Source organism: Grammomys surdaster, unplaced genomic scaffold, assembly GCF_004785775.1.
Source record: "Grammomys surdaster isolate TR1022 unplaced genomic scaffold, NIH_TR_1.0 191, whole genome shotgun sequence".
NCBI lineage: Eukaryota > Metazoa > Chordata > Mammalia > Rodentia > Muridae > Grammomys > Grammomys surdaster.
This window is the reverse complement of record NW_021604636.1, coordinates 14,038,046-14,051,996: the sequence shown is the minus strand read 5'-3', so window position 1 is coordinate 14,051,996 and position 13,951 is coordinate 14,038,046. Positions and strand designations below refer to the sequence as shown.

The 13,951-nt window shown below is 39.0% G+C and overlaps 1 protein-coding gene across 1 annotated transcript in view; it reads right to left on the bottom strand.

Annotated features, from left to right (window-relative positions):
* Window positions 1–13,951, bottom strand: part of Neb (nebulin) — a 198,940-nt gene that overhangs the window by 2,642 nt on the left and 182,347 nt on the right. Inside the window, exons 145-155 of the mRNA XM_028769166.1 lie at window positions 13,157–13,249; window positions 12,609–12,701; window positions 8,145–8,237; window positions 6,047–6,139; window positions 5,642–5,734; window positions 5,215–5,307; window positions 4,289–4,396; window positions 3,801–3,984; window positions 3,453–3,545; window positions 2,337–2,489; window positions 1,894–2,000 (exon numbers count right to left, since the gene is read on the bottom strand). Of these exons, the coding sequence (XP_028624999.1) occupies window positions 1,894–2,000; window positions 2,337–2,489; window positions 3,453–3,545; window positions 3,801–3,984; window positions 4,289–4,396; window positions 5,215–5,307; window positions 5,642–5,734; window positions 6,047–6,139; window positions 8,145–8,237; window positions 12,609–12,701; window positions 13,157–13,249 (1,203 nt within the window). The remainder of the gene's footprint in view (window positions 1–1,893; window positions 2,001–2,336; window positions 2,490–3,452; window positions 3,546–3,800; window positions 3,985–4,288; window positions 4,397–5,214; window positions 5,308–5,641; window positions 5,735–6,046; window positions 6,140–8,144; window positions 8,238–12,608; window positions 12,702–13,156; window positions 13,250–13,951) is intronic.

Here is a 13,951-nt window from a genome sequence, read left to right as displayed (position 1 = left end):
CCACCCTGTACAAAAGTAAACTCCAAATGGATCAAAGATCTTAATATGAAACCTGAAGTATCAAAACCTCTAGAAGAAAAGTAGGTGGTACTCTTCAAGGTGTAGACGTAGGAAAAGACTCTTCTGAGTAAAGATACCTTTGCCCAGGAATAAAGACCAACACTTGACAAGTGGGATCTCATAAAACTAAGAAAAGTTTCTGTCCAGCAAATGAAATGTCCAACCAAGTGTAAAGGCAGCCCACCGAGTGGGAGAGACTCTTAGCCAGCTATACTTATGATAGAAGATTGATATCCAAAATACATAACTCAAAAAAACCAAACAAATATCAGTTAAAACCAATAATACAATTCAAAAAAATGGGACTGTGGCTTTGAACAGAAACTTCTCAGAAGAAATTGAAATGGCTAGGACATATCTCAGAAAGTATTCAACATCCATAGCAATTAGGAAAATGTAAATTAAAACAACTTAGAGATTTCATTGTATACCAGAATGGCTAAGATCAAGAACTGATCAATTGGCAAATGCTGGTGAGGGTGTGGGAAAAGAAGAACCCTCCTTGTTGGTGGTACTGTAAGTGGATGCAGCCACTCTTGAAATCCACGTGGAGACTCTTCAAGGTAGATACAAAGTAGAGGTACCGTGGGAGGCCCTATACCACTCCTTTGCATGTGCCCAAAGTACCTGATGCTCCTACTCTGTGGTTGCTTGCTCATCCATGCCCACTGGTGCTCTATTCAACAGTAGCTACGACCTGCAGAGACTTAATGTCATTCAACTGATGAATGGATAAGGAAAATGTACATACACACAATAGAATACTATTCAGCTCAAAACAAGAAAATGTTCAGGTAAATGATTGGACTACATATTATCCTAAATCCACTGGAGTGGCAGTGCCAACCCTTAAGAGTCAGACTGTCTTAAAAAAACCTCTGTGACTATGAATGAAAACCTCCTTTGGAGTTGTCAGTAGAGGGGTCCAAGAAATTCCAAAACCATATAGGCTATTCCTGTTGTCTTTGCTTGCTTCCTAGTAGGGTTAAGTTTCTATTGCTGAAGACACTCACTTCAGATACAGGATGTAATGGGAATCTAGCTTTATCTGACCTGAGAGTCTCTTCCTAGCTCTCATAATATCTGAAACTGCTATACATGCTGCCAAGGGAGAAAAAATCAACCCTATCCAGCTGTAATGCTTATGAATCACAACAATGACCAGAACAAAAGATATCCCTAAAAGGCAATAATAGCACTTAGATCTTAGCCATAACCAACAGCTATCTAACTGAACTTAAGGCCTGCTCAATGGAGAGTGATCATATCTACTCATCTACCCAATGAAACTTAGAGGAGGACCCAGTACTGCCACTTTCCTAACCTAGTAAAATCTCTAACTGCATTCTAAATATCTTTATAGCTGTAGATGAGTATAGCTCTTATCCCCCATCAAAGAAGCAATAGAACCAGAACTACTACAGACAACATTGTGCCTAGTATATAAGACAAGGAAGCTGTACCCATGAAATCTTAACGTATGACTACCTAAAGAAGACCTGAACAATGTCATTAATTGGTAAAAATCTTATCAGGCTGCACCCCTAGATGAAGAGCTATAAGCAATTGATGAGAAAGGAGAATCAGTCTGGAATGAGCCCCTTAATTGGCTCTTATACCACATAGCTCTAAATACACACACATACATACACACACACACACACACACACACACACACACACACACACATACACTCACACACACATGCGCAAAACACTTTATGGACGTAGCAGGCTATATATACTCATCTGTATTTATACATGTTATAATATGAATTAAAAACAAAAACAAATACACAAGTCTAGTAATTTGTGCCCATTACTCTTTACTTACTCCGGCAGTAGATGGGTGTGATGGGATAGAAGACAGTGTTGTCTGCTGGGTGGCAACTGAAGATGACCGTTGCTGGGGAAGCTCAGTGGTTTTCACATGTTTGTAAGCTGCAAAGAAGAAAGAAACAGGTTATAAAGGCATGTGGTACACAGCCCATCTGTGCTCACCAGTCAAGCAATGTCTTTCCCAGTGACTCCTGTGGAGAGATGAGCTAGTAAAATTATGAAGGTCAATCTTAAACATTGCTTAGAACAATCAGTGAGCTTACCTCTCGACTGTTAGTACCATTCACTTATTATTTTTGTTATTGTTGTGTTTGTTTGAGACAAAGTCTCTGTGTAGCACAGGCTGGCCTCAGATTTGCAATCTTCCTGTGGGAGCCTCCCAAATGCTGCAGTTACAGGTATGCATGACCACGCCCATCTGGGAAAATCGACTTATACCTGTTGAGGTTGCAGAGAAGAAGGCACCTCCATCACTGTATGTGGAAAGGCGCTGGTCTGCAGCTTCCGAGTGCTCAGACTTCTCCTCGCCCCCACTGATACTCAGTGCACTGGCAGATCTCGACTGGTCCCGGCTTCGGCGTTGAGCTTGGACTGGGAGACAAGTTGCAAAGATAAGATTTCTAAGGGAGTGATGCTTCCATTGTGGGTTTTTTTGTTTGTTTTTGTCAAGCGGTTTCCTATGGCTGACATACAATTCCTCTAGTGTGTCGTTGTTCTTTATAGATGAGAATTTAAAAGGCCAAAGGTGGCCTAAGTGGCTCAAGGAAGTATCAGACTGAAGTTATTTGTCTTTAACTATGGGCCTTCCCGCCACCATACCCCTTTCCTGGCTCACTTCAATGGATAGAGTAGTCATAGTCACACTTCATTTTTGGTTTCTCTAGAAAGTACTCCCTCATTTCCAGATAGGTGAAGGTTTCTTTCCTATGTTTCACGGTCTTGTGGGCACAACCTTAAAATTGTACATGTCAGGGTAGAACAGGAGTTACTATGGTGTCTATCCACAGACTACAGTATATGCCTTTAAAGAACAGCACAGCTATCTTTCCTTTAAAAAAGAATAGCACAGTATGATACTTTACTTAAAAAACAGAGTCTCACCATATAGCCCTGGCTTGCCTGGAACTCAATGTGTAGAACAAGGTAGGACTGAACTCAAAGAGATCTGTTTGTCTTTGCCTCCTGATTACTGGGATTAAAGGAGTATACAACAATGTCTGCCCCATTGGCTTATTTTCTACATGAGTAGATAGTATGACTATCTGCTAACACAAATAGTTCAAAACATTCCTGATGAACATGTATATTTTCTTCCCTTTGCCCATGTATTTTTTTTCTCCAACAAAGACTAACTTTTCTCATTAGAAGAATATAGACATGATAACAGGATCTGAAGGAGACAGGAAATAAAACAGTTTGTTAAAATCTTTTCCTAAACCAAACATGCTTAGTTTTGGCCACCAGCCAGTGAGCAAGCTGAGAAGATGCAAAACCCTGGGGAGAGAGAGAACATTCATTGACTCTCGTCCACTAGGCAGTGGCGGGTGTGCATACCATTAATCATGTGCAAACTTCGGGATTGAATGTTGTCTTCTGCTGGATCATAGTCAAAAACTGAGCCAGGGTTAGTACGCCAGACACGCAGACCTGAAAGGAAAGCCAGTGTTCAGAACAAATATTGTAGCATTTGTCTGCGTCCTGAGAACCAAGCAAGAGTGTCATCAATCGCAGGAGGGCTGGGATACTCCTAATTAGCTTAGGTTCTGGTTTTCTCTGAACTAAGACAGCAGAAGATACTTCTCAGTTCTTAGCTTTGAAAACTGGCTAATGGGGCTTCCTTTCTCAGACTTGGGTCCTTTGACTTCCATTTGATATTGATTCTGTCACTTTGTTTCCAGTTACCTGTAATGGTGTCTTGATCCTGGTCATTCCGTTTTTGTTCCATTTCCACTACTTTTCTTTGAATACCTCGGTAGTTAATGTCACTGAAGTCCTGTGTGTTTTTCTTTACTCGTTCAGTGATAGGGTCTGTCACCACTGGTGTGAAGCAGCCTTTGTGTTTCTCAAAATCTTCATGATATTTTACCTGAAATATGAATTTACTTCATGAAAATATGGCAGCATGACCATCTTTGTTTGAATATATTCCAGCAGGCTGGCCAGAATCATAAAAAATTTCTGTGGCTGGAGAAATGGCTCAATGGTTAAGAGCACATGTTCTCACAGAGGACCTGTGTTCAGTTCCCAGTTCACATGAGGTAGTTCATAAACATATGTAACTCCAGTTCCAGGAGATTTGAGACCCTTCTTCTGGCCTCTGCAGGCACTGTACACACATCATACACACACATATAAATAAATACATATTTAAACAAGAATTCTCGACTTACTGTTGAGATGTGCCGTTGGGTTTCCCTAACCCGCCTCATCTCTGGTGTATCTAGCACATAGGCAGCTTTACCTTGTATTTGTTTCCGGAAGCTATCAGAGTAAAGAACCTATGGAGGGGAGACATATATGAGTACATGGCATCGCCTTGTTCTAATTCTTAATCTCAAAGACTTCAACAGATTCAAATGGAAGAAGCTGGCGAGGTTAATTTAAGTCAAAAGACAGTAGCCAGACATTTGGACCAAGTATACCAGATCAGCACAAGGACTGGCAAGACTTGCATCAAGAAGACACAAGACTTGTTTTGACTTTGGAAATGAAAATGTTTCATTTTCAAAGACAAAGGGGCACAGAATAAGTTTGAAAGAGAGGAAGAAAGTGCCCTCTTGAGTTTACTAGGAATTTCACTACAGTACCAGGGTACTTGATGGCATTTTTACATTCAATTCGTTACTGACCATTTTTTTTTAGATAATGTCCAGATTATATAAACCAATATGTCAAAACCAAAAATCAGAGTCTTCCAGACACAAGAATATCAAAGTAAAGACAGTAGTTTCAGAATATTACCCATCTAATAAAATACCTTAGAAATAACAGCAGAAGGTAGATGTTAGAGGGGATCAATTTGTTATAGCTGGTTATGAGAAACTATCTTAGAGTCAAATGTAAGGGGAAGAAAACCATAGGTGATTATCGTATGTTTAGTACAATTTGGGATGGAAAAAGCACAGCTGTGTTAATTTTTTGTACATTTTCAGGGAAAGAAGTGCACATATTTATGATGTTAAGTCTTTCAAGATGTTGCATTATTCATTGTTTTTAAATTTTAGTGTGTTTTTCAGTTGAATGAGAAAGGCATGTTTTCATGATGTTAAAGTGTTAATTCCAAGATCTTCCACTGATCTATTGAATCGGGAAATACCGAGCTAATGTTTTCTTGGTTGCGTTTGGCTCTCTCCATGTCTGGAGTAACAGGTGTTGGTGTTGCTTTTCTCATGTTCTCTTTGTATAATACCTAGGGGAGCCAAGAGAGTATCCCGACATCAGAAAGCAAAGGAAAACAAACTGTTCTGAGAAGTCATCATTTAGCTATTGTTATGGTCCAATTATGTCACACAGTATAAGAAACACTTCAGGAGGAGAAAGCCATTAAATTGTTACAGTAGAAAGCAAGAGATGAGACTTGAACTTAGTGTGAACTAGTAAGGGCGGGTTGTTGTTTTTAAGTGGCCAAGGAAGATTTTGAAAAGGTATCAAGAGTTTTGGAAACACTGTGAGAAGAATTAGTGGTGTAGCCATGATGATCAGGCTTGTTAGAATTGTAATGGTTTATTTTTGCTCTCAAATACCGAGCTAAAGTTTTCTTGATTGCGTTTGACTCTTTCCATCTCAGGAGTGAAGGGTGTGGGGGTTGCTTTCCCCAGGTTCTCCTTGTATAGCACCTGTTAGAAACAAAGGTGAGCCTACAAGTCACTCATGAGGAGGCAGTATTCACTCTTAAATGTAAATACAGTTGGGGGTGGGGAGAGGGAAATGTTAGGTGTAACCTATTACTACTAGTGAGAATATCTCTCAAGGAAAAAAAAAAGCAAAATTAGTTAATGGCAATGATGAATGTTGTGTGATGTTTAGAGGAGATAAAAGCACAACTGGCATTTTGTTTGGTTTTAATCCTAGGATGGGATTAAGAGCAGGCCAAACTGCAAGAGTTACTTTGTAAAATCAGAAGCACTTTTCATTTCTCAAGACAATACCGAGCTAATGTTTTCTTGATTGCGTTTGACTCTCTGCATCTCTGGAGTGACAGGGGTTGGGGTGGCTTTCCCCACATTTTCTTTGTACAAAACCTAAATGAGTCCAGTGGATCCAAAAATCCAAAAGGAAACACAACAAAAAAGAGTTACAATTACCAAAAGAAGAGATAGAATAGTACATTAACTTTTGATGAGGCTCTGGGCACCAAGTCATTTAGGCGCTAAGGTTAGACAGCAGTCTATGTTTTCAAAGGAGAAGTTGACTGTAGTTAGAGCAAGACACACATCCCTGGTACAACCTTGCCCTATGAGAACTGATGTTCCAGAAAGGAGGAAGCCCTACCATCATTTTATCACTACTATGTTACTATCAGTCCCCTGACTTGTCTCTAATTAGGAGTTACCATGTGAGTTTGTATTTTGAAGTTGCCCCAAGACAACACTCTTTAATAAGTACTTTTGCAGCACAGGCCTCCATAGGGAATAAAACTGTAGACTCCCACGCAGGTGTTTCTCTTTCTCTTCTATCTTTGTGTTCTGCATTTTTTTTTTCAAACAGGGTTTCTCTGTTTAGCCCTGGCTATCCTGGAACTCACTCTGTAGACCAGGCTGGCCTCAAACTCAGAAATTCGCCTGCCTCTGCCTCCCAAGTGCTGGGATTAAAGGCATGTGCCACCACTGCCCGGCAGTGTTCTGTTATTTTGTTCACTAAATATTTCACACTTATCAGCCATGAGAAATGTTTTTTAGCAATTACATTACCATCATGTAAAAGCGATAGACTGTGACATGATAAACCCTCACCCTCAATGTCTTCCTGAGTGTTGTCTTAGATGGCCTGGGAGATTTGGGAAATGCCACTAAGGAGGGATTCTCTTCCAGCAGTTCTCCATGGCCTTGAATAGCTGGTCAGTATTAGTTGAGAACTTACTAAAAATGCCTATTCTCTTCTCCATACTACAGCTACTGACAAAACAGGGAACATGGGGCCAGACCCAGTGACCTGCTTTAACCAGCGTTCAGGTGCTTCTGATGAACAGGAGAAACCTTCAGGCAGTGTAAATTCTGAGCAGTAACTTCACTACCGAAAGCTAAACTCCTACAAACTTTCCCCAGTCACTGACAGATTAATACCAGAAAGCACAAGCTTGAAGGAAATACTGTTATGGTTAGCACTGAGGTTCATAGTAGAGACAGCAAAACCAAAATTAAGATCACTAAGACAAAAGTCTTGACACTTCTTTTTCAGTGACTTATTCAGTTGTGGAAACAACACTATATCAAGTTGACATCATTATCTATGGATGAGAATCAGGAGCTACTTTCCCAAGATCTCTTTGCCCACGTCTATCATAGTAGGTCCGGGGATCTAGTTCAGTGTAAGAGCATGCCTTAACCTGTGCAAAGTCTTGCAGACTGATTATATGGACTACAAAAGAGTCAAATCTGGTAGTGTGAGTCAGAATCATTCAAGACTTCAGCATTCTTCAGGAAAGGGCCATTACACCTCTGATTTCACCCACCAAGGTCCCTATGCCCCAATTTCTTAAGTATGCAAAACAAAGAGACCTTGGGGACAGTAGAGAGTAAGTTGGGTACAGGAGAGATGAGCAGAAGAATATTTTGTAGGAAAATCTGTTACCTCGATATTAGAATTTTAAAGGCAATAAAGCAATTCTGTTATGAAGTTAAAGCTAGATAGGAAAAGGATAAATGTGGTCAAGAAATGGACAAGACTTAAAGTGCCTTTTAAAATAGGATTAATAGGAATTATTTTAAGTCATTGAAGTAGTTTTAAAATCATAAAAGAAGTAAATTTTTTTTTCTTTGTCAGAGTACCGAGCTAATATTTTCTTGATTGTGTTTGACTCTCTCCATCTCTGGAGTGACAGGTAAAGGGGTTCCCTTGCCCATGTTTTCTTTGTATAACACCTGTATGGTAAGAAAGTATCAGAGAAACAATGGTAAGTGACATTCCATTTGCTGTGAAAATTTAAAGGTATAGCCAACTTCTTTGGCACAAAATTAATAGGATTTTAAGTCATTGAAGTAGTTTTAAAATCATGAAAGAAGTAATTTTTTTTCCTTGTCAGAGTACCGAGCTAATATTTTCTTGATTGTGTTTGACTCTCTCCATCTCTGGAGTGACAGGTAAAGGGGTTCCCTTGCCCATGTTTTCTTTGTATAGCACCTGTACGGTAAGAAAGTATCAGAGAAACAATGGTAAGTGACATTCCATTTGCTGTGAAAATTTAAAGGTATAGCCAACTTCTTTGGCACAAAATAATACAGGAACCAGGAGTTATATGCTGACAAGATGCCATGTGGTATTTAAGGGAGCTGTTACTGGGCTGGGAAGCTGTGAGCCACGGAAGCAAGGACCTAAAGTGCTAGCTAGGAAAGGCTATTAGAGTCATCCACACTGTCAGGGTTCCCCCCCCCCCTCATTTTTGTGAGCATGGTACCTCTTAAGCAGTTGCATAGATTTGAGATGGTTAGAACTTGGTTTTGTTATCTACAAACTAAAATAGTTACTCCCTTTTAAAAAAACGTTTAAAAGCATCAGGTGAAAGAAAAAAAATTCAAAAACAAAAAATGGAAAAAATATCCTTTAACGAAGAGAAGTTAGAAGCAAAGGAAGGGAAAAGAGTTTAATGACGAGTGAGGTTCTGTAGTTAAATGGCGTCTGACCCCCCCCCCCCTTTCCTTCCGAAATACCGAGCTAAGGTTTTCTTGATTGAGTTTGACTCTCTGCATCTCTGGAGTGATGGGGATGGGAATCCCTGTCCCCAGGTTTTCTTTGTATAGCACCTGTATGAAATGAAAGCATTCAGAACAAAAAGCTGTCAGTCACGTTTCCTCTCCTGGGAGCAGTTGGCTGTGGGAGGTTTAGGAGGAAGAGGAGTTAGAGATGGGGAGATACCAAAAGCTTCAACCTGTAAGACAGAAGGATTGCAGGAAGGAGCCACAGGAGTGAAGAATTAAAAGAGGGTTTGTTACTTTGTTGTCCGAGCTCATTTCTGCAGCACAAACAATAAAGAGCACTAGGAAAGGAGAAATTAGTTGTCATCATTATGAGGGAAAGGCAGGGACAGAAACCACACCAAAAAAGTTATTTTCTTAAATCATGTAAAGGATGTTTGAGTTTGATAAGTTATCTATGGGACGATTTATACATACTTTTTCTTGACTTCCTAAAGAAGTCAAAGCATTTACTTTTTAATCTGGGTGAACATATTGAGAACAGTTACTTTTAAGGTAACTAGAGTAAGATAAGATGCTAAAAAAGACTTCAGAAGGGCTGTGTAAGTGCCAGGAGAGGGGAAAGTTAGGCTAGGAAGTGAGCCATTGAACGGTGTTCTGAAGCTTCGTGTTCACATCATATTTGCCAAAGCAAGGTAAACATAGATGCTTAAACACCAAGGCTGTTATTTATTTATTTTTTAAGCTGGAATACTTTTAATGATCAGGTTAATGTTTAACTGAGTTAAGGAAACTGAACCATAGGGAATGGCAGCATTAGTTGGATACAAAACAGGTCATATTTTAAAAACTGGGACGAATTAAAAGGTTTTGGGTTTTGTTTTTTAATTTTTTAAATACCGAACTAAAGTTTTCTTGATTGTGTTTGACTCGCTCCATCTCTGGAGTGATGGGGATCGGAATCCCTTTCCCAAGGTTCTCTTTATATAACACCTGTATGACACAAGAAAGCATTGGAGGAGAACACAAGCCTGTGAGATACATACATCCAGCAGGAGAGACCATGCCCCCTGCCCTGCATGACTGTGTGGTAAATCATTGCTATCTTTCTACTCTAACTGGAGAAATACAGTTATATAAGACCATAGACATGCTCAGTGTGCAAAAGGATAACTTTATCAAGTTAGCAAATAGTTCTTTTTTCTACATAAAACATTTGTCTTAGAGCATAACAGGCACTTACAACTACAGACTGAATCTGTGTTCTCTGGCTACTTTGGTCTTTCTTACGGTTACAGAAATCATCAAATCTAAAAGTCTACATTTAATATACAGTCTTGCCTATAGTATCTAAAAGGCCTGTGTACCACTGGACAATGTTGTCTAACATAACCTGTGTGAATAATACAAATCATACTTTAACAAATAAAAAGTTGTCCAGGGCCATTAAAATAGTTTCAAATAGATATACAAGAATACATTGTAATATAGAAATTACTAAAATATGAAATTTAAAATTTTTTTTTTTTTTTTTTTTTTTTTTTTTTTTTTTCGAGACAGGGTTTCTCTGAGTAGCCCTGGCTGTCCTGGAACTCACTCTGTAGACCAGGCTAGCCTCGAACTCTCGAACTCAGAAATCCGCCTGCCTCTGCCTCCCAAGTGCTGGGATTAAAGGCGTGCGCCACCACCGCCCGGCTTAAAAAAATTTTTAAAAAGCAATACCTTTCCCAAAAAAAGAATAATGAGCTTATAGAAACAAAAACAGTGAACACCCCAAAAGACATACCAACATACAACGAAAACTGACAGATACTGAGACGTTAGTGAGCAGTAATTAGTGACAGAACACAAAGTGGACTCTAAAGGAGTTACTGCTCTATTGCATGAGAAAGCCAACTGTTAGGAAGTACTCAACCAAAATGAAGGGCATTTCAGGTCAACCCTCCTTCCCAAGAGTGGATCCAATTAACTTTTCAGAAGATACATGAATCTCCATTTCAAGCCTAGACATTCCTTAAGTGGAAGGATAACAAGTTATTTATTATGGTAGTTTTTTATTTTTCAGGAATATCAGTTAATAAAAGAAAACAATAATGTAAATACATGGTCTGATTTAATTAGCATGTTTAAAAAACAAAAAACCATGCCTATGGTCCTAGGGCTAGGGAAGCTGAGGCAGGAGGGTGGTGTTTAAAACCACTCTGGACTGCATAGTAGGAGCCTGTCTTTAAAAAAAAATTGGAAAGCATAGATTTCTAAGTCATAAACTGGCTCGCTTAGAACAACTATCAAAGTAAGGCTTTTGGTTTCATTACTGAGTGTTTTCTTCCACTGTATGTCCATGTGGGACCTGTGGTAAAGTCGCCACTTTCCCAAGCCAGGAAGCTGTCCTCCCACACAGCCTTGAATCAGTGTCTTCTTGTTACACTAACCAAGACACATAAGATTGAAAGATTTCCAAGTAAATACAAGCTTCCAGTTTTGGGTCATTTGGAAGTCATTTAATTTCAAAAGGACCAAGACTAGCAATGTTGAAAAGGAAAGGAACCAATTCAAAGTGTTAAGGGAGGGGACCAAGTGGTAGAGTCCTTACCTAACCCATGCAAGGCCATGAGTCCAATTCCCAACACCACATACAGACACAAAGTTAATAACATATACCTACACATCTAACATAAAGAAGGTTTGGGGGGTATTTCAGAAAGTACAAAGCATTGGGATTAAATGGTAAGTAAAATATCCAGGGCAGAAGGATTCAGTTGGTGAGAATTTTTTTGTGTATGGGTTTTTTTTCCCCAAGAACTTGTTAAGTTATTATAAAGGGACAAATGGTAAGGATTTTGTTTTATCGAAGTTCTTTTTAATATGGAGTTAAAGGAACTTTCTCGTAAATACCGAGCTAAAGTTTTCTTGATTGCGCTTGACTCTCTCCATCTCTGGAGTGACAGGTAAGGGGGTCCCCTTGCTCAGGTTCTCTTTGTACAATATCTGTGTGCACAGAACCAACAGTCACATCAGCATGGATCCATCTTTCAGTTAGATTTCATCTGAAAATAAATCACCACGAGTTCTTGTTCTTACAAAGATGTAAAGTAAAACTAAGAAATACACCAACTGCAGACTGCCTTTGTGCATTTAGTTGTCCCCTATATAACAGTTGGTCTCTCAGTGACATTGATGCACACACAGAGTTGCTTAGCTTACACATACCTTCTCAAATTTAGAGGCTTTATCAGACAGCACATAGGCTAACTGAAGTTACTATCTATAAAGAGTTAGAGACAATATCGGGATAGAGAGACCTTGGGGAGATTAACTAAATCTTTGTGAACATTCAAACTATATAAATATCAACTTAGCAATGATCCTGAATACATTCCAAAGGAAAACTCACTTGTATGACATACAAACAAAACTTCCTGACACAAGTAATTATTTCTGAGCCATATAAATATAAACTGGTTTGTTGTTTTCAAACGAAGATGTTTAAGAATCATGACCACTTAGGAAAAGCTACAAGTATTAAAAAAAAAATCAAGCCACAATAAATACAATTCTGATTAGTACTGACATTTGGGGAAGGATGTTAGATTTCACTTTTGACCTGTGCCATACTAGTTAGACTGGAGGAAGGAAACAGAGAATTATGGGTTTTTAAGGAAAGTGATTTAAAGAAAACAGTTAAAATCTCACAGCATTATTAAAAAATTCATTAGATTTGGGTCGAAATCTGAAGTAATACTGGCATCATTCTTTCATTATATGAACTTAGTAATTTTACATTTGTTGGTTAAAGACATTAATGTGACCGTTATTTTAATAAGAATTAGGGTTGAGAATTTTTGCCCCTAAGAAGTACCGAGCTAAAGTTCTCTTGATTGCGTTTGACTCTCTCCATCTCTGGAGTGATAGCTGTAGGGGTTCCTTTTCCCAAACTTTCTTTGTACAAAACCTGTGAGATACAAGAAAGTACCCAGAAAACATTCAAAACAAGTAGAGACAGAGGGAGGGGGTGGGGTGGGGAATGGGTGAAGAGGGGGATCTTAGAGAGCAGTATTTAGTCAGGGCAGCGCTTTGAAAGTCACAACTTCAGAGATGAACTTTACACTGCTATGTTTTAGAAAGGCACAGTAGGATGCACTGGGTTCCAGGGTGCAAACACCCCAAGGAAGCTTGTTAATGAGGCTAACAGTATTTCAGATGTAGATCACATCAGTCAGTTGCGAAGACTGTTAAAGAGCAATGAGAAGAGTGGCCATTTTGAATCAGGTCAGGTGGTTTTCATCAGAGGATGATACAAAACACACACAGGGTCGTTAAGCTGTTACTTTGAACAGTAGAACTGTAGGTTATTATGGTAGTTTTTTTTATGGGAAAGAATTTCTTATTTCATGTATCTGTAAATACCGAGCTAAAGTTCTCTTGATTGCGTTTGACTCTCTCAATCTCTGGGGTGACAGTGGTTGGGATGCCTGTTCCCAGGTTTTCTTTGTACATAACCTGCAGAATAATTAGAATACCCAGAAAGCAGAGTCAGCACAAAGGCTTCAGATTATAGTCCAGGAGGGAGCTTTGTTGAAGGTTCATAGAAACAAGCTGCCTTTGTATCATGAACTCAAGGACAGAGGATAAAGTCCACAAATATTTGTAGAAATTTTGCCATCTAGAAAACTGGAATCTAAAATTTGCACTTTCCACAGCCAATAAATGCTTTAAATTATGATAATAAATTTATTAAACAATGAGAAACCTTTTGACTAGCAAGTGCAAAGCCTTGGTTTCAGTTTCCAGTAACTACCCCCTCAAAAAACAAAATTGAAACCAAACCAAACCCAAAGTAACCATTTTATTGTATCCAGGCTTACTTACTGTCTTGAGCATGGTAGGTCTACATATTTGTACTCAAAACACATGTTGTCTATTTTATAATTTTTAACCATGTGATGTTCTAATCCTCACTTCTTCAGAGTCATTAAGAACTTTATGTATCTCCTAATAAAATGCTTAGTGTTTTACCTTTTATTTCTCTCTCCTATATTTTGGGATAGGCTCTTATGCCACTTAGCTCTGACTTGTGTTAAACTCCCAGTGTTCTTCCTGAGTGCTGGGATTACAGGTCTGCATCACCGCTCCCAGCTCTAAGGAAGCCTTGGGTGATCCCTAGTTGGACAATTGATATGAGCAGGCACACTTTGCATTTCA